This window comes from Coffea arabica, chromosome 10c, assembly GCF_036785885.1.
Source record: "Coffea arabica cultivar ET-39 chromosome 10c, Coffea Arabica ET-39 HiFi, whole genome shotgun sequence".
NCBI lineage: Eukaryota > Viridiplantae > Streptophyta > Magnoliopsida > Gentianales > Rubiaceae > Coffea > Coffea arabica.
In genome coordinates, this window is record NC_092329.1 from 47,028,198 (window position 1) to 47,048,515 (window position 20,318).

General features: G+C 34.5%; 1 protein-coding gene across 8 annotated transcripts; it reads left to right on the forward strand.

Moving 5' to 3' along the window:
- The first annotated feature begins 203 nt into the window (after positions 1-203).
- Positions 204-15,184, forward strand: LOC113715122 (uncharacterized). Of its 8 annotated transcripts, none has more exons than XM_027239299.2 (18): positions 204-681; positions 3,039-3,105; positions 3,303-3,416; positions 5,158-5,366; positions 5,795-5,962; positions 6,062-6,277; positions 6,611-6,702; positions 7,619-7,682; positions 7,799-8,026; positions 9,221-9,280; positions 9,784-9,863; positions 10,532-10,827; positions 10,914-11,005; positions 11,096-11,225; positions 12,181-13,484; positions 13,563-13,852; positions 14,464-14,631; positions 14,736-15,184. In XM_027239299.2, the coding sequence occupies exons 1-18, from the start codon at positions 385-387 to the stop codon at positions 14,875-14,877; spliced, it is 4,017 nt and encodes a 1,338-aa protein (XP_027095100.1). In that variant the 5' UTR covers positions 204-384; the 3' UTR covers positions 14,878-15,184. The 8 variants fall into 8 exon arrangements, with proteins under 8 accessions (XP_027095100.1, XP_027095096.1, XP_027095101.1 ...); XM_027239295.2 differs by having other exon boundaries at positions 205-681; positions 13,563-13,867; XM_027239300.2 differs by having other exon boundaries at positions 205-681; positions 7,814-8,026.
- The last annotated feature ends 5,134 nt before the right edge of the window (positions 15,185-20,318 follow it).

A 20,318-nucleotide genomic window follows, 5' to 3' on the forward strand; every position in this document is an offset into this window, starting at 1 on the left:
TCTAAATTAGCTATATCAACTTAAGGTTGGGTATAAGAGTGCTTTTTACCATTGGTGATATCAGCTCCTAATTGATTGATAAGAGAGGTATGTGATTATTTTAAAAGTTAAGGGGGGGAAAATAAAATTATTAAAAATATCAGGGGAGCTTTCTGAAATTATCCCTTATTCCTTTTGTATCTCCGGCATCCAGCGGTGAAGGCGGGAACAAATCGCCCAATTCCCTCCATTTTCTCTCTCTACACAAATAAAACAAATAAACCGCGATGGATGTGAAGAAACAGAATCGGGTTTTCTAAATCTTTTCTCTAAACCCCCAAATTCCAATTCTAGAAACCCTAATTTCGTAAATCTCAGAATTCATCTATCTGGTTGGCCAATTCAATGGCGGATCAAGCTGAAACAGCCGCTGTCGGGGATCTTCCGCCGGCACCGTCGCCGGCGATAGCATCATGTGTACGGCGTAAGTTGGTGCAATCTACACTGTTCCCAGTCACCCAAAAAGAGCAAATTTTGAGAGATGATGAGTGTAAAGGAGAAGAAGAAGACGATGGAAACGAGGATGATGAAGAGGAAGAGGACTGGGGTAGTAGCAGTAAGAAAAGGAAGGTAAATTCATCAAAGAAAAAGGCGAATAATAGTAATTCGAGGACTACGCCGCGATCTAGAGCTTCCAAGAAGGTTCAGATTTTATTACTTTAGTTAATTTCACTCGTGATATTGCCTAATTAGGTAAGTTTCTGTAATCTGGGTGGAATGCATTTCAGAAAATTAGAAATAAATGATTTCTACTTTCTACTTGAAATAGAAAAGATATATAAAAGCATTGCTGCTTTTTTTTTTTTTTTTTACATATGGTTGAATTGTAAAATATAGTGATGCTTAAGTTGATTTTAAGTTCAATTTGATATATCCAATTGAGAATTCTAAGGAAATTAGAGGAAATTTGTGGAAGTGCAATTTAGCACTAAGTTTTATTTTCCCTTATTTTTCCAAAATTGAGGATTTTGCAGTTAATTCTGGATGTACTTAGTCCAAAGAGTTATAAGTTAGTCCTACTCGGCTAGGCATCACTCAGGCGAAACTTAATTGGAATTTGAGAAGGGTAGGGGAAGAGGAAATTCAAGAATGTAGATTATTTACAGCGTTTGATTTGTGTTAACACCTGTTATATTCAAAATTTGGGTTGAGGAATATAGGGGTTTTATAACATCTAATTCATGAAAAAATGCACAAGAACAGAATGACCTTTTGGTCAATCTTGCTTGGTCAAAGACTGACCTTTTGGGTTCGGATGCATCTTTTAACAAATGAACAAATGATTATGTGCATCTATAGATTGTTTATTTTCACAGTGCTCATAGTTTTAATTCTATCTTGCGAGGGATATCTAACTTGGGATATATAAATGTGTATATATATAGTTCTTAGAAGTTTTGTATTATTGGAAATATCTACCTGCCTGTCTTTGTTCTTTTTCTCTTCATTACATTGTTGCAGCTGGTTATTTCCAACCTTTTTGCTGAACTTATTTTTTCTCTTATACTTGTTGAGTCCTCATTCTTTTTCTGGCTAATATTTTTTTGGAAATCTATGTTTTCACATGTATGGTAGTTCTTAAGAGAGTTAACAGCAAGTGATCTGTTATGGAAGAGCTGAGTTTGTTGTCTAGATAAGTGACTTACGTTTTTTGTCAAGTATCAGGTAATCCAAACCTTTTGGTTAACTTTTTTGAGAATTAATTAGAATTGTGTATGACCAAGAAATAATTTAGAAATTTTGATATTGGGGTTTCTCAAAGTGTTAGCTTGGGAAAATTCTTAAACAATGTGCCTATTTGCAATACTTAGGCATGCAAAGGAACAAATTATGGTTTTTTCTTTTGGGCTTTGACATATACTCTTTGCGACGTTGAATTAGGGAATATACATAGAGGAAAGCATGTCTTTCTAGGAATTTATGTAATTTCAAGGGTTGGTACTGAAAGAAAAAATTATCTGATTTTCTTCAGTATCTGATATTTTTTCCTTTCCTCACGTGGAAAAATCACTTTTAAACTTTTTTATTTTGAGGGTAAATGAGAATCTTCAGTTTACTTGTAGTCCTTGATATGAAGCTTATGATTTTTGGTCAAATTTGCATCTCTTTATCATAAATTTTTATGCCACCAGTAACTGACATGGACTAATCAAAATCTTTAAAATGAGGGTGCCCCTATATCAAATTGTTGTTCCTTCTTTTATCAGCTCCTACTATTCTGGAAGAATTCATTAGGCATATTAGTTTCAGATGAAAGTGGGAAACATGTGGAGTCACCAAATTTGGTTTGAAGTCAAGGAGGCAGTATGGAACATTACGGTGGACTACCTTTCTTAGCTAATGAATTGCCTAAGAAGAAGTAATGCTTTATGTTTAAGGTTTTCTAGATACAGAGAATGGACAGTTTTTGGCTGTGATCATATGGAAAAATATTGATCTTTGTGTAGATCCAAGCATTTGGTGTCAAAAGTACGTCTGCGGAAAGGAATTAAAATTTTTCTTGTAAACAGTGGATCACTAATTTTTAGGACAGGGATTGCAAATTTCTTACAGTTTTTTGTTCCTCTTTAAAACCACTCCTCTCCTTGGGGGAAGGACCAAATGAAAAAGAAAGATTGGGAAGAAAACAAAAATAAATTACCCATTACAGGAATCAGAAGTACAAAAATTTGAAGAATACTTTAAGAATTGGTATTCAATAGAACAAAGCAAAAAGCATATTCTCTTGTGGTTTTCTATTAGTCTTCATTACATGTTTAAGACTCCATCTGAGCTTAATTTTACTTGGCTTACATGATATTATGCTAAGCAAAATCTAAGGTAATAACATTTCACTCTAATATCTCTAGTTGAAATCAAGTGATGACATTCCTTTTTCCTCATCTTGTTTTAGGTTTATTATCTTATGTCATTACTTTTTGCCTGTATCATGACCAAAAAGGCTGCCTTACTATAATAACTTTTGTATAAGTCAAGCTGGTATTGGCTTCTGCTATCAGGTAGTGCTAAACGGAAAAGAAATCTCAAGTAAGAAAGTAGATGATGGAGATACTCCAGTTACCATTAGTAAGTGGGTACTTTCATATTAATTAGACTAATCTTTATTTTCATGTCCCATCCCCTGTCAGAAAGAAAGAAAGAAAGATAAAAGAATATACAGGTCACTTGTTTCTTTTTAGATGATGTTACGCATTCTTAAATATCAGAATCTGGAAAATATAAAAGCATTAGAAGTAATGCCATACTTTCTACATTTCTTGCAGAGTCTGACTTCTTTATGAAGAGCTCAGAGAAAGTGAACCAGAAGAAACAGCAAGACGAGCGGCTCTCTGATTTTTCATGTCAAGAAAATGATAAACCCTCAAATTCTCCTAATAGTATGTTCTACAATTTTTGTTATATATCATCTTACTTTCTTGAGCCTGGAAGCTGTCTAGGCTAGGCAGAAGATATTGTTAACATTTAATCATTTCAATATGTTAGACTATATAAGCTTTATAAATATAGTTCCTGTCGATGCTAAAGTTGTGTAACAATTATTTGCAACCTCAGGGAGTTGGAGAGGTTCATGTGAATGAGTTTTTTTGGGTACTAAGTGTAGATCCCTAATTTTTACAATTGAGAGAGGTGGTTATTCTGAAATTTGGGCTGATTTTGGAGAAGAATGAGTTTGATAGGTTTTGGGCAAAACCTACTGCCTACCCTTTATAATGTGAGGGTAGGGCTTTTCTTCTGAGTTTAATCTAATTTGGAGAGTAATAATTCTGTATAAGTTTTCAGACCAATTGAGAAAACTGTTATGGTGCAGATTCTGATTTATAACAAAGGGGGAAAATATCATATTTCACTAAGGTTGTCAAAGCTAGCTACTTGAAGTCACAGATAGAACTCACTATGCAGTCAGTTGGTTAGTGACTCACATAGGATTGAGTTTGGGCATTTGTTTTCCTTACTTTGAAATTTTTGTCCAAACCACATTGCCTCACAAAACAGTTAAAGTTTTACAAACTCTCCTTTCTAAAAATGCATTGGACATATTTCAAATCATATGTCTATAGATGGATAAGTATATTTTAGTTGAAGGAGAACAAATTTAAAACAGACATTTGAGGTTCATATTAGATGCACTTCTAAGATGACTATCTAACTTGAAGAATGATGCCACAAGCAGCCACAGGTTTTGGCTCAGCCATTAGATACGGTATAATGTCTAGTGAGTGTCCTGTACATGGCTGGAAGTAAGGCCTGACTTGTTCCATAGCCTGAGATTGTCCAGATGAAAGAAAACTGTAATTCAGGTGGCATCATTTACCAAAAATCAGAGGCATTCGTTCACTAGTCTGCTGGTAGAAATTTCAAGGTAAATGACTAGGAATACTCATCCGAAGGCAAAGGTAAATGGTCGGGATTCATTGAGAAAGGATTTCATTCTGTTTTATACACATCGATATATGGTGATTGTTGCATATCTTCAATAATTTGTGGCAAAAGTTTGAAAGTGATGTTCACGTGTATCATGAAATAATCCGATCACATGCTGGTGTTTTCATTGCAATGATACTGGGATTATGTACCTTGTAACATCTTTTAGAGAATTGTAAAATGTCTTTTGCGAGTTGAATGGCAGTTTGCGCTCTCTCATTGCATCTCTTGAGTGGTCTGCTTTTTTTATTTTTCCCTTCTTTATTTGAAGATGACTGCACTGTGAACTCTAAATTGGTTCTAAAAGTAAAAATATAGGAACATTGAAGGACACCAGGATTCCTATTTCCTAAAGAAGAATAGGAAGGTAGATGAATGGAATTGTTTGAAAAATGTTTTTTTGACGATTAGTTAATTTTCATTTTCTGTTCTTGCAAGTTTGATGCAGTAAAGGTAATGGTGGATAAACTAGAGTTTTGTTTTAAAGATGAGCAAATTGGATTTTAACCCGCTTTGTGAGGTAATGAATGGATTGAAAGTTTTTGACCATCATTTGTTTAAGTTTTCAACCCTGCAGAAGTAGGACTAGTTTAATCTTGGTCTTTGCTTGAGTTAATGGTAATAACATATCTTACTTTATCATGGAAAATTTGCCTCAGCAAATGGCTAATGACTGTTCATTGAATATTTTTGTAGAAGATGAGAGAACTCCTTCAAAACTTACAAGGCAGAATGGCTTCATCGTGGAGAAACCAAAGACAAAAAAAACTACACCAAAGAAAAAATTGGCGAACAGTGACTTGATTGAGACATTGTCTAAGAAAACATCTTCTGATACTATGTTAGATGGGCCTACACTGCAATCCATTCCCAATCTTAGATTAGAGGCAAAAATGACCGCTCAGGTTTGTCGAAGTTTTTTATCTGTTTAATATATAAGAATGGTCTTTGTTCTTCTTTTGTCTGCATTAACTTTGCTTTTCCTCATATGTATCATTTGCATCTTCCTGTTACTACATTGTTCTATCCAAGTCGTTAGCTAGCATGTCTAATCAATCTTTGCTGGCTATTTTGTAGAAAATTTTCCTTGATAGAATTATTAGTAATGAACACTGAAAGAAAGTTCATGCACCAATAAATGAGGAGGCCAATGGATTGTTTTGGTAACAGCATCACCCAATAGCACGCGCATTGATAAAAAAAATCCTTTCATTTCATTTTCATTTGTCCTGTTTGGCTATTGTTTAGTGGTATGTGAATGATTACATGTACTGTCACCTATTTATTGTAACACAAGTTGTTTAGATTCTAAGTATGTCCCCTTTATTTTCAGGAAAATTCACGTTTATTTGCAGGAAAGCAAATACATCCATTTTTCTCATTACATAAGGCAAGTAAAAGAAACCAGGAGATAATTGATCTGGAGGGTCCATGTTGTTCTTCTGAAAGAAAGGACGCTAACCTTAGTTTCAACCCTATTCATGTATTTGACATGGTTGAGGTATATCATTCTTTTTTTGCCATTTTTGAAGTAGTTTTAATGTCCTCAAATCAATTATGTTATCCACCTACATGGATTTAAGACTTTGGATGTATGCAGGATGGTTCCCACTGCCTTGATTGGAAGAATTGGTCGTTTTCTGAGGGAAATCTCAGCAGCATCAATTCTCATCTGGAAGATAACTTGTTATCACTTTATGATCAACGTGTAAACTCCTTACAGTTTGATGACTTCTCAAGACATTCTTTCCCAAGCAGTGGATTGACATGCCAAAACAACATTTCTCTGGATAAATGCCCTATTACACTCGATGAGGTCCTTAATTTTCTCTTTACATTTATGTATTATCCCAATGCCTCTGATAAACATTAGAGATTGATAGGTGGAAGGGGTGGATATTGGAGAGTTTTGATTTCGAAAGTCTAGCTTCCTAAGTTGACAATATTTATACCAAAATTGCAGAGTTTTTCTTTTAAACCACAACTTGTGCATCTCTAACCGTCCTCTTCTTTCATTTTAAAAGAAGCCCCTTTAGTTTGGCAGATGAGAAGGAAATTTTGTGATATTTTGTTTAGTTTACTACAGCTTAAATTCATTATGTGTTAATGAATGGTATGCAAACTCTCATGACATTCACGAAATTGGCAGGAGGGTGAAGTTGGCAGAACTAATTGTGTCCAAGCATCTTCTAGTTGTGTAGCATTCGGAGCTGAGTGGCAGGGCAAGTTTGTTCAGCAAGGGTGAGGATCTTATTTCTTTCTGCAATTTATATACTGGATATTTCTGAAAAATATGCACTTATATTGCAACTTCAACTGGTTGACTAAGACTTATTTCTGGATCAACTAGACCCACCAACCCCTCCCCCCCCAAAAAAAAGGACTCAGCAAAATGGATAATGCTAACATTTTCTGGTCATCACAAATGTACTATTTTTAGGACAGCTCAATAAGATTTCTAATTTCTAATCTAGTTGGATGTAGTACATGTGTCTGCATCTCTACGTGACCCATGTTCTGTATCTTGTCTTCACTTGTCTCTTAGTTAGGTCCAATTTTGATCTTATGATTTCAAGCCATCGTCTTTTTACCCCTTGTGTTGTTTTTTTGTGTAAACTTGTTCTTTCTTGATTAGAAATGCTAACGTTTTCTGGTCATCACAAATGTACTATTTTTAGGACAGCTCAATAGGATTTCTAATCTAGTTTGATGTAGTACATGTGTCTGCATCTGTACGTGACCCATGTTCTGTATCTTGCCTTCACTTGTCTCTTATTTAGGTCCAATTTTGATCTTATGATTTCAAGCCATTTTCTTTTTTCCCCTTGTGTTGTTTTTTTTATGTAAACTTGTTCTTTCTTGAGTTTGCACGGTTGTTTAGAGGCAGAAAAAAGGCAAAGATGTTACTGCTTAACTGATAATGCTATTATTAAACAATGGAGTAGCTTCATGGTTGATGTCAAGTATGGCAAAAATAAATTAAAAAAAATAAAAAACCGAAGGTTGTATCATCTCATGTATGATTTTGCTGTATATTTGTGCTGTTGGATTGGCACTGTTGTCTTCTTGTGCTATTTCTATCATCCTCGATGAGTTTTTTTTTAATCATAGTATCAGATAAAAGTGCTTACTTGGAATGTATCTAATTATCACACAGTTCTTCCAATTGGCCAGAGAATTGCTTATGGACAGACAAATATCAGCCTAGAAGGGCTGCACAGGTGAGCTATCTTATAAATTGGTGTTTGTGTCATTATTGATTTCCTGAAACCAATTCTGTTTTTTGAACTTCAATGATTTAATTTCTCATATTATGTTATACTTTACAATGTCCCAGTTCATTTGTCTGCAGATATGTGGCAATGATGAAGCAGTTAAGTTTATTAGTCAGTGGCTATATCTATGGCATGAGAAAGGTTCTCAAAGTGGCAAAAGTTCTTTCCATGATGAGCAAGCAGTTGGCGAAGACATTGATTACTCCTCTCATCAAAGTGACACTGATTCTGAGAATATAGATGAAGAAACCTCTTTGAAGAATGTCCTCCTAGTTACGGGGCCAGTTGGGGTATCTAACTTTATATGCAATGAGCAATCAGCAATGATTTCTTTTGGTTGATTACCACCCTGATAATCATATATGGAAAGTAAATTTATGAACTATTATAAACTTGATACCGCTAAAAGGGAATCAATATGATTTAAAAGTCCTCTTAGTGGTCTGATATCAAGTATCACATGACATCCAGTTGAAACATGTTAATACTAGATTTTTTTTTGTCATATTTTTTCTCAAACACCAATATCCTTCTACGTATAACATGTATGTAATACGGGGAGTATCACATTAGCCCGGTCAATTTATGTGTGAATCATTCTTGTGCTAGCTACATGTATTGCATCCTCTTAAACTGATATATTATTGCTATTATGTTAGTTACATTTCTTATTTTGCAGACATCAAATGGGAAATGAAATCGAGCTGTCATTTTAGAAAGAGTCACTTTTAAATTTTCTGTTCTTCATGGGTTGTTTCATTGAGAATTTTCCTTATCTTGTACATTTTCAGAGCAAAATTTTTACATGAAAAGTACCTTTCTTCTTGCCAACATGAGTTTGCATAAGATCAAACAAGTACAATAGCATTTAAATGTCGTTGTAAATTTGTTCTACAACCTTTCTGAAGTTAAGAGAAAGATTGCATTCTATTTGAAAAAGAATTTCAGTTCTGTTTGTTCGTGAGTATCATTTAGTATTGGAAGTATTGCCCTTTGGAACTATTAGATTATTTTTTAAAATGTTATTTTCCTTACCATTAGTCATTTGATTTGGCATGGATTAAGTGTTAATTTCCATCTGCATCTATTTTAAACTCCTACTGTTTCAGAAGAAAGCATAATGAATCTAGACTTGGTCACATGATTGCTGATGTCTGTTTCAACTACTTACACCCTGCCTACAGAATTCCTGACATTGTTTTTCTCATGATGGCATCCACTTTAATTTTGAGGATTTCATGTGAATCTTGAGGAGAGTATCTATTATGATATGGCCCATAATGATAGGTTTTATCTCCTAATGCCCTTTTCTGTTAAATCCTTTCTGTAACATGATAAAGTGTTTCTAAAATCTCCCTGTTGTGCTCATTTATGCTTTTTTGAGAAATTGGTGCATAAAGTGGTATACATTCATAGACTCGATATCTATGTATTACATAATTGTGGATCTTTTCTTAATTGAAGTTTTCGTTCTTATAACCTAGAGTGGGAAATCTGCTGCCATCTATGCCTGTGCGGAAGAGCAAGGTTTTCAAGTTCTTGAGGTACTTTTGTAAATATATTAATCTGATGAAAGAAACATGTCAATTAAGTTATTGGTGGTAATTACTTGAATTGTTAAAGCATTTCCTGATACTCAGGCACAGATCTTTCTGTTATTTGTGTACGGAGTTTTAATCATTCTCAAAATTCAGTGCATGCATGAGGCAACTGAATCTCTAAGATATTAAAGCATCTTAACAGACTCCTCCTAGTTAGAAACTTAGAAGCTCACAATCTAGATTGCCAGCTGATTAGAACCAGACTTTAAATTGGAACGGCTTTTGTGCTCCAATAGATTGACTGCCTGATACTTCCATTTATTATGTACACATGGAAGTCCATCCCAATTGCTTGTCACAGAGTTAGCTGAAATGGTCTCCTTTTTGTGATCTATGTTTTGCTTAACCATTATATATAAACTTAAAGTGAGAGTCTTATGGTTGACATCTGCCGATGACAATATCAGTTTAAAATTGAAAATCCATCACTTTTGTTATCTTTCCAGGTCAATGCATCAGATTGGCGTAATGGAGCCCTTGTGAAGCATAGATTTGGGGAGGCTCTAGGGTCACACTGGCTTCAACAGTATGTCTCTCTTACATAACTGCTTTTAAACTATTCATCTTGTTTGTCTAAAGCACATTGTTCTTTTTTTAAACTATTCATCTTGTTTGTCTAAAGCACATTGTTCTTTTTGTAAGTTCTTGAACTGGGCTTGCATGCTTTTCTTGCATTTGAGATGTGCTCTAGTACATTGACATGTTTTATACCAATCCCTTTTATGGTTGATCTCTGGATATTTTGATAACCTTTCATTGTTCATTCAGCAATGGAGTACCTGCTTTCACTCTAGTATTACAAATTTTTATCTCAACCATCTGGAAATGATAGCTGTACTATTATCTTATGCATCTGCATCAAAAATTACTGTGATATGTTGTATATCCCCTCCATGGAGCCAGAATGTTGTGGAGATTAACTTCCACTTGGAATGGACTGAAATACTTGGTATGGTGGGTATCCACTGGGTAAAGTTATATTTCGAAATTGGTACTGCAATTCTAAATTAGCATTTTTGTTTTTAAATCTGTTAGCATGCTTTCTTTTGCTATTATTATCTATTTGAATTTGTCTTTAATATTTTACTATTTCTCGTAAAAGCTATGAATGTCCTGCTATAGTTGTATAGTTTGATGAAGCTATTCAGAATTTAATAGTTCAACAACTCTTAAATAATTTGCCTTTTGTCTCAGTAAAGTGGATAATACAGCTAGTTCGGACAAAAAATATCTATCAAAGTCTTCCCCGGAAATTATTGAGGTGACAAAAGGGTCTGAGGATGAAGTTGTAGAACTGATACCGCTATCTGATGAAGATGATCCTCAACTAATTTGCAGTGGGAATAGCATTCTTGACTGTCAAAATGAAATTAAGACTTTGATTCTTTTTGAGGATGTGGATGCTACTCTCAGTGAAGATCATGGTTTTTTATCCACAATACAGCAACTTGCACAGACGGCAAAGCGCCCAATGATTTTGACTGCTAACAGTAAGAGAGCTTTCTAGTTGAACTTTGTGTTTTTTGTTCGTAATTTCTTTCACAAGTTAATTGTATTTCTTGTACACACATGCCAGATTACAATCCTATCCTGCCAAACAATTTAGACAGGTTGGAGGTGTCTTTTAAAATGCCTTCACCAGCGGAGCTCCTTGGGCTTGGACACATGGTATGATTGTTATCATTTTCCTATGATCTCCTGTAGTTAATATTCTTTATTGAGTAATATTGAATGTGAATCATGTTGATTTCCCTGTAGGTTTGTGCAGCAGAAAAAGCTGAAATTGAACCTTGGTTGATCAATCGTTTAATTGATTCTTGTCAAGGCGATATTCGTAAAACCATCATGTATCTTCAGTTTTGGTGCCAGGGTCAGAATTCAAAGAAAGGTAGTTGCATACATATGCACATGTTCCCCACATGTTTGTCATACGGTTCAACATAGTGACTCTGTCAAATTGATTAATCTTTCCTTGACCAAGCACATAGTTTAAGAGAAGTGCAGATACATCTAGACGAGGCTTGAGTGAATATAAACCAAAAGTTCCTGCACCGGACCTTGGGACTACAAGTCTTGATAAAAAATGCTAACTATATTTCTGCCAAAGAAGTAGGAGCATACGTTGTCGAATTTGGTAGCTAATGGCCATTGACTTTTAATAATGGACAATTGCTTTGATGTGAGAGAAGAAAGGAAATGATGTGAACAGAAATCCAAGAGAGGGAATTTAATACTATATATTAGTTGCTCAGGTATATGCACAATCAATTATTATACTTGCAAGAGCACATGGATTTCATTTTGCTCTGGATGTTATCCATTGATTAGCCTCATGTGTAGAGGTGCATTCTAAATTAAATGGTATAGTTTCATCAATTGAACAGAATCTCTTGATTTGTTTTTTCATCAACCATAATTTTCTGGACAAAGGAGGTGTTTGGTTAGACAGTGATCAGGTTAGTATGGAAGAATTAGATCCCAACCACGCCCCTATTAATGTGTCTTTTGGCAAACTTGGATATCCATAAAACGTGACTGGGCTTGAAACAATGTGTTTAGGAGTGTTCTTTAACAGTTAAAATGGGATCTGCACTAGCATGGGTTATAACATAATAAAGATGGCACCTTGCCACACTCCAATTAGTGTTTTCTGAGGTTTAGGCACTCAGACCATGCTATCTTTAGTTAAAATGGACATCTCTATTGGTAGTCAACTGCTGTGCACGTTAGATTGCAAAAAAGAACAGAATGACAAGATTTCATGTGCAAATGTTTTTGTTGTATAATTGTTTGATTCATGCTAGTTTAACCGTGATAAAAGCTTCATTTTGGCTCATGTCCAGGTACTGGATCACAGATAACATATAGTCCACTTCCATTTGACCTTGAAGCTGGGCATGAGGTACTACCGAAATTAATTCCTTGGGGCTGCCCTTCTCGGCTATCTGAAATTGTGGAGGAGGAGATTACCAAGTCGCTAGTGATGATGGAAGATAGGTATGGCTTAGTGGACATAATTGTAGAAGAAGAGCTGAACTGTGGGAAACCACATGCTAGTTCAAGGATTCAAAGTCATAAACTGGACCACATTGAGGTCAAGAAAGAAGCAATATTGAGCTTGCACTCTTCCATTTATGATGAAGATGATTTATTAGCTCAGCCTGATTGCAATTGTGAACTCTCCGATTTCTCTGGATCACCAGTTGCATTTTCCGGAAGCGTTAGGAGAAAACTTGGTGCTGTCATATCATCTGATTCGGAAGAGGAATATTTAGGTGATAATACTCCCACTCTTCTTGGCAGAGAATTTGGTGATCAAAAGAATGAAATTCAAGTTAGGAGAAAACTTGGTGCTGTTATATCATCTGATTCTGAAGAGGAATATTTAGGTGATAATATTCCCACTCTTCTTGGCAGAGAATTTGGTGATCAAAAGAATGAAATGCGAGTTGTGAATAGCACATCTTCTCCACACTTATTTCCTATTGGAAGTTGCTGCCATCCAACTGATCAACTTACTCATGTTGAAGAAGACAAATTGAAGCATAGTGGTTCTACATGCTTAGAAAATGTTGTTTATTCGCATATGGATGGGGTGTGCAGGTCAGTTGACATGTCCAGTGTGCCAGAACCATCATTTGTCCCTGAGACTGAGTTTGGTGATCAAACAGACCTATTTTCTGTAGCAGTATCTTGCAGCCTCATGGAAGTGGATTCGATGAGTGAAAATTTATTACCAAGGTTCTCTTCCATTAACGATGCAAAGTGCTGTACTCCACCATATGAGAACCAGGAAATGCTGAGCAATGATAGTGATATGCATAAGAAAACATTGAAGACAGAGGAGATAGGTGATTCTAACCTTGAACATGTAGAAGATGGCATAAGAGGACATCAAATGTTGGATGAATGTAGCCGCGTTGAGTTCAGTGGAGCTCCTAAGACCTTCAAGACACTAAAGCCTCATCAACAGGTTGATTTTGTAGAAGAAACATGGAAAAGACTGCGTGAGCGTAAAACAGATTTACAGCAGTATGTTACCCCTCAACAGAAAGAAGCTTTTCAAGCTCTAAAAGTTGCTTCCGGAATGAGTAAACTAATTTCTGAAGCTGATTCATTAGTTACTTTGTGCCAATCACAGATATGTGTAAGTATTGCACTTAATGCGCACTTCTTATTATATAATAGATCACGGATTCACTTTCCCCAGCTAATAATTATACAGGACTCCTTGGAGCCATCACTCTCGCCATGTGAGGAGTCGCAATTAGGTAGCTGGTATGATGACCATCTGCATATGTCATCAATTATGGCTCAACATGGCATGTGCTTCTATGCTAAGGAAAGTCTTGCAGTGGGATCAAATCGTGACTCAGTGGATAGAGTGGATTTGGCTTGGGAGATGTTGTCATCCTCTACCAATGCAATGGCATTAGGGAGACTACTGAGTGTGGACAGGAAATTGACAGGAGGGACAGAAGAAAGGTCGGAGATGAGTCGCTGTTCCTTTAGAAGGTATAAAATTAGAAGGTCAGCCTTCCTTTTTATATAAGAGTGCTTATAGAATTTATTGTGATCAATAAGAAAATCTGGACAAATATTACTAGGCCTGCTGTTTAGAATGAATCATCCACAAATTCTTGTATCCTTTGGCTCTTGCACTGAGATGTTATCAATAACTAATGGCCAATCAGAGAGTTAATACTGGATATCCACATAGTGACAGAAAAAAAAGGGGGGAAACGAACTCCTGGCCGGCAATACAAGTTAGTTGCAACAGATATATTCGTGTGCTCTCCAGACATAGGATAATCATGGGGAATTATCTGATTAAAGCAAGTTATGCAGTAAACGATGATGTGAAGGTCAACCAGAATCTAGTAGAACTGTCAGCAATGAATGTCAGTTACCTTTATTGTTGTCTGGGCATCATTATACCTTGTAAAGTAATACTTGTTTAGTGACTGCATAGTTTCAGCAGTAGCACCCATCTCTTCCTTGAAATTGAACTTCTTTTTTTTTTTTTTTTTTTTTTTTTGCGTGAATCATCATTAATGCAACATTTTTCCTACCAGTTTTCAGAATACATTACTGGCCTAACGTGTTTTTTGGTGCCTCTGAAGCAGGAAAATAGACTCATGTCTTTACAATGTACTTGAGTCTGTAGTTCCCCCAAGGACGCATCTAGCCCTGCATGGTGATGCCTTTCATGAATATCTCTCGTCATTGAGCAAGGTCTCAAGATTGGAAGCTGGCCGTCTGGCTGAACTTGCTTCTAAGAGAGAACAAAGAAGGTATTTGCTATATTTGTTAGAATGCAACTTCAGACCTCAAAAGAAAAGATACAGCAGTGGCTTGATAAAGACATGCTCATATGGTTTGGATTGGTATGTTGCAGGGCACGTATCGCGCGGCATTACTTGAGTTCTGGCACATTTGTATTATCCCCTGAAGATATTTCATTGCTAAGTCAATATAACAGCTACAGAAAGTTTCTCCCCAACGGGGATATACATGGTTCAGATAAAGCTCTCTCTTGACAATAACCTTGCTGACATTGATATTTTTCTCTCGAACCTTTAAGTAGCCACGGCTCAGCACAGCTGTTGAAAATATTTAACAATTGGAGAGCAGTGTTCCATTACAAATGGAAAGGATGAAAGAAATCAGGCCATCCTATAGTTGTTATTAATCTTCTGATTTTTTGTAGGGAAAGTCAAAAACTGTTTAAAATAGCCATAGGGTACTAATTTCGCAGAAACAAGGGCCAAGTATCCTCCTTGTACATCTTTATAGATTTAGATCGTCATTACTTACAGATATCTAATATTCATCTCTTATCCCAAATTTCACGTTCCTGATTGTGGCTCTAGATGTAAATGATGTGTTCTGCTCTCTCTCTATTGTTTTAATAGGATCATTCCTGCTGATTTCATTTTGGAGCACCCACAATGTTAAGTTGTGCCACAAATTGATACGTAGATTTGTTCTGAAGATTTTGTCAGATGATCAGAGGCTGTATTCTGCTCCAGGTTGAGGCAGATTTAACTCAGATGGATCGAGTATTTGAAATCTTGAGCTCATACTACTATTTCTTTGGAGCTTGACTAAATTAGTCACAAACTTGAATTACCCGATAACCACCTAAAAATTAGAATTATGCTCATCTTTTTTGTCTACAAAAGCTTGGGAAGAAGATCTTGTGATTAGCCTCGTTTGTTTTAGTGAAATTGCCAGAGTTATTTTACACTTATTATGCAATATGATGCAGGCAATTGGTCAAAACTACACTCTTAAAGATCATTCAGTACAACTCTTTCAATATGCAAATGCCTGGCATGTCCTCCAAAAGGTATCATTTCTTTTTTTGGTTTTTTAATTCTCACGAATCTTAACCAGCCCAACTTAGCTCCCCGTTCTTGGATATCAAAATACGAGAATTGAGTTCCATTCCTATCCTCTAATAAACTGTTCAATGTTTTCTCAAACTATTGGCAAACGGAAAAATTAAATTGCATATTTTTCATCATTTTAGTTACTCTAATTCCATTTTATTTATCTTTATTTCTCCAGCTCCATCTACTGCAACCTAGCACAAAAATGTAGCAATGTTGTAGAACCAGATGTTGCTTTCTTTTTTCAATTTTAATTTTGGACAAGAAATGAAATGGGCTAACAACGTAGGTTGCTTTTTTTAAAAAAAAAAAAAAGAAAAAAAAATTGAAGGCTTTCAATCATGATGAATCTCTGGTTACAGCGTCAATCATGAAATGGGCTGACAATGCTATTTATTCAACTAGAATCCAGAGATTTAATGCATGGTAGTACTGTAATAATATGAGAAGAAGCAAAGGTCATATGCCTGCCACAATCTTTGGATAATCCTACAGCTTATGTTGGACTGCCAAATTGATTTGATTCAGATTTCACGAGTCTTCTTACAGCCGATTAATGATGTTCTGGCCTACATGGCTACAGTGGAGCAGAGGTGACAGAACAAGTTACTTGCGCAAATAACTTAGTGCAGCCGTGAGGATTGGGTGTTCTCTCAATGAATAGGACGGTATTATTGAAACGTTTCTTGGGCGATGGGAGAAATGGCCTTTTTTTTTTTTTTTTTTTATCAACAACGATATATTTATATAATCTGCTCTATCCTAATCTAAGGAGGCTGTTATAGAAACTAGTAGATATACAAACCCAACTAAATCAAGGGAGTGTTATGGCATAACCTTTGAATTTTTTTCGCTGCTGGTAAGATTTGAACCCTCACCAACAATACAAGGAGGGACCTCTACTAAGGAGGCTATTGTAGGGACTAGTGGATATACAGGAGGCTGTTGTAGGGACTAATGGATATACATACCCAACTGAATCAAAGGAGTATTATGGCACAACCCTTGAATTTTTTTCGCTGCTAGTGAAGTTTGAACCCTCATCAATAATTCAGGGAGGGACTTAAATCCCTCATTGGTAGCCACTGAGCATTGGCCCAGTGGTTGGCCATTTCCGCCATTTATCTTTTGGATTTTGACCAATTTAGTCTATTATCTATCGTACGATCATTTAGTTCCTTATCTTCACAAAAGAAGGCCAATTTAGGATCTCTAACGGAAAATTGAAAATATCTAATGGAATTAGTCACATACATGGTGTTGGCACTGTTTGAAACGACGGTTTTAGTCCATTATATTTAAGATCATATCCAATTTTGTCCCTTATATATCCATTAGGTCTCCCTAATTTCTCTTTAAAAGTCCTACATTAACTTTATTTTATGAAAATGAGAATATAAATTATTGAAAGGATAAAATGAGGTACGATCTTAAAGATAATGGACCAAAACAGGTATTTTTAGTGATTCACATGCCTTGCACTTAATTAATTCCATTAGAAATTCTCAATTTTTTGTTCAAGATGCTAGATTGACCCTTTTTTTGGGTTAATATCACAAACCTTCCTTCAAGTTTTTCTTATTATCACCTGACATCTCTAAAGTTTTAAAAATATCACTTATCTCGCTTACTTTTGTTATTTATATTACAAAATTTTTATGAACCCAAAACTACCATTTTACTTGTTAAATAAAAATATTCCTAATCCACTATGTTAATTTCAAGAAAACTATCATCTAAAAAACAATATTTTATAGTACTACCACATCATAATGTTATATCCCATAAAAATATAAATTTGAAAAATAAAAAAAAATATTTGAAAAGAAATACACTTGCACCAATTTAACTCTATATGCTCAAATCCGATTTCTTATGAACTTTTATATATTTTTTTTCAACATCTTCTGAACCCTTGCCCAAACCATTAAATTGTACCAATCATTATAAAAATCAACTCAAAATAAACAAATAAATCATACTCCACTTTATTACAATTTAAAAAAATAAACGATAAACAAAATTCAATTTATTATAATTTACAAATAAAATATTGTATGGTCATCCAAAAAAAATGAGTAAGAGAGATTGATGGAGAAAAAAGAAAGAGAAAAAAGTGACTTTTTTCTTAAAATTTTTGAATTCCATTTATTTGATATGTGAATTATGTGTCAAATGAGGGTCAATATAGACTTTTTTCTTAAAATTTTTGAATTTCATTTATTTGATATATGAATTATGTGTCAAATGAGGGTTAATATAGTCTTTTTACAATTATTAGAGAAGATAAGTGATATTTCAAAAACCTCAGAGGTATCAAGTGATATTAAGAGAAATCTCAAGGGAGGTTTCTGATATTATCCCTTTTTTTGGGTAAAGATAAAGGCCTAAATTGACCAAAACCTTAAAAATGAGGGACCAATATGACCAAAACTTAAAAAAAAATGACCAAAACCTTTAGAATCTTTAAGTGATAGTTAAGGGACTAAATTGGTCCAAATCTCAAAGACAAGGAACCAAAATGACCATTTTCCCTTTGAGGTATTTTCGACGGGGCATGATAGAAGCCAATTTTTGTAATATCACTTCAAAATTTTTAAATGGTTTTTGAAATTTTTTTTTAAAAAAATTACAAAGAATCCATAATGTTGAGAATAAAACCAACAAACTATGCTCGAAAAAAGTACAAATTATTTTATAAATTGTGGAAAATATAACTCAAATTTAATAATACAACAAATAATCAAAATAGAAACACTCATATAGTGAGTTCTGAATAGGTTTTCTAATTTTTAAAAGATTTCAAACTCACATACTCGTGATTGCTTAAATATGGCTATCTTTGTCGTGATACTTAGCTCTGTGTCAATCATTACTTTTTTCTGATACAGAATTTAGCATCTCAAAAATCTTGTCTCAATTGCCAAACAAACATTGATTTAGTCAAGAATGACTTGGTTGGTCACGAGTATCCATCGAGCCCAACAATGATGGTGGTCTTTCCGGGACACAAAAGATTTGTTAGAACCATGTAAGCAAACCATTCTCTGGTAATAAATTCAAATTTTTTTTTTAAAAAAAAAAGGCTCTGGAACTGTATATATTTCTAAATATACTCAAAATACTCTTTCTGTTGAAGAAAATTTACATAAACTAAATGATAAGCTTTTCCACGTCTTACTTTATGATTGATACTGTACTTGGTGAGAAAATTTCAGAATAGCACTGTAATTAACATAATTACAAACCAAATTCTCCTTTGTTCATATAAAGCTAATTATTTGAGAATACTTCCATGGGTTTAATGTCTCATGAACAAAAGTAAAATTTAAAACTAATATTCGCGTATAACATTTCAAAAATCACTAAAAATCAGCATATTTTCTTACTCGGTTTAATTTTTTTGTATTTGCGATAGAAAATGACATATGTACTTTAGCAGAATATGTATACCCTAATTTCTTTTCGTACACAAAATATATACACACACAGATACATACATACATACATATATATATATATATATATATATATATATATATATATATATATATATATTTTTTCCACCTAGCTAGCCCTACTAAAGGATCACGGAAAAAATGCCATTGATTAAAGCATAATCCCAGGACACAAGAATAACGGTTGTGTTTGGATTGTATTTTTCTAAATTTTTTGTAAAAAAATTACTGTAACGATTTGATATATGTGAATTAAAAAGATGATTGGAAAATATGTTCACGAAAAACGTATCAATTTTTCTTTGGAACATGACTGTCCAAACAAGGTCTAGTTCGTGAATTCCTGCCCTCCCGCATTCGTTTTTATTGATCAATTATTGTTTTGTTTCTTGGTTGTCGGGAAAAACAAATGTAACTAAAATTGTTAAGGAAATACCTTAGCCTGCTTTTGTGGTAAATACACCAATTCCTAGTTGTTCAGACTAAAGACCCCAGAAAATATTATACTCCCTCCGTCCCACTTTGATAGTCCTGTTTTCCTTTTTCGTCCGTCCCAAATTATAGTCCACTTTTCAATTGAAAAATGTAGTTGTATTTTAATTTTTCTAAAATATGCTTATTCAATGTAAGTTGTTATTACTATAAACCTACCCGATTTAATGAGAGTTGATTCTTTTTTTGCCATCAATTCAAGTTCCCATAAAGTTGTACTCTAATTAATGTAAGGGTATTTTAGAAAAATAGCTACCTAAATTGATTGTTCTAACAAAGTTAACCACTTTTTCTTAAACTCTATAAAAAAAAGAACCAGAACTATCAAAGTGGGACGGAGGGAGTATATTATTACGAATAATTACAACTAATTAAGAAGCACAAAATGCATTTATCAAACCCCCTATATCTGATTGATTAATGGGCCCAACAGCCAAATTTTAATCTGCCAAATACAACAAAATAATGTTGTACATTTTAGCATCTACTAAAATGTTTATGGGTGCAAAAGTAAAATATTATTATAGGTTCACGAGAAGCCAGGAAAGGTGTCGCTGAATGCTAATTCGTCTGTTACTTGCTGTTTCATCAGTTTTCAAATTGCTCACAAGCTTCCCCAATGTCATTCCTCGGCTT

Excerpts from the sequence above, each read along its gene's own strand:
- LOC113715122 (XM_027239294.2), top strand. The coding sequence starts at position 385 with ATGGCGGATCAAGCTGAAACAGCCGCTGTCGGGGATCTTCCGCCGGCA. Across the intron at positions 682-3,038 it reads GATCTAGAGCTTCCAAGAAG|GTAGTGCTAAACGGAAAAGA; the intron begins GTTCAGATTTTA and ends TTCTGCTATCAG. Across the intron at positions 9,281-9,783 it reads AAGGTTTTCAAGTTCTTGAG|GTCAATGCATCAGATTGGCG; the intron begins GTACTTTTGTAA and ends TTATCTTTCCAG.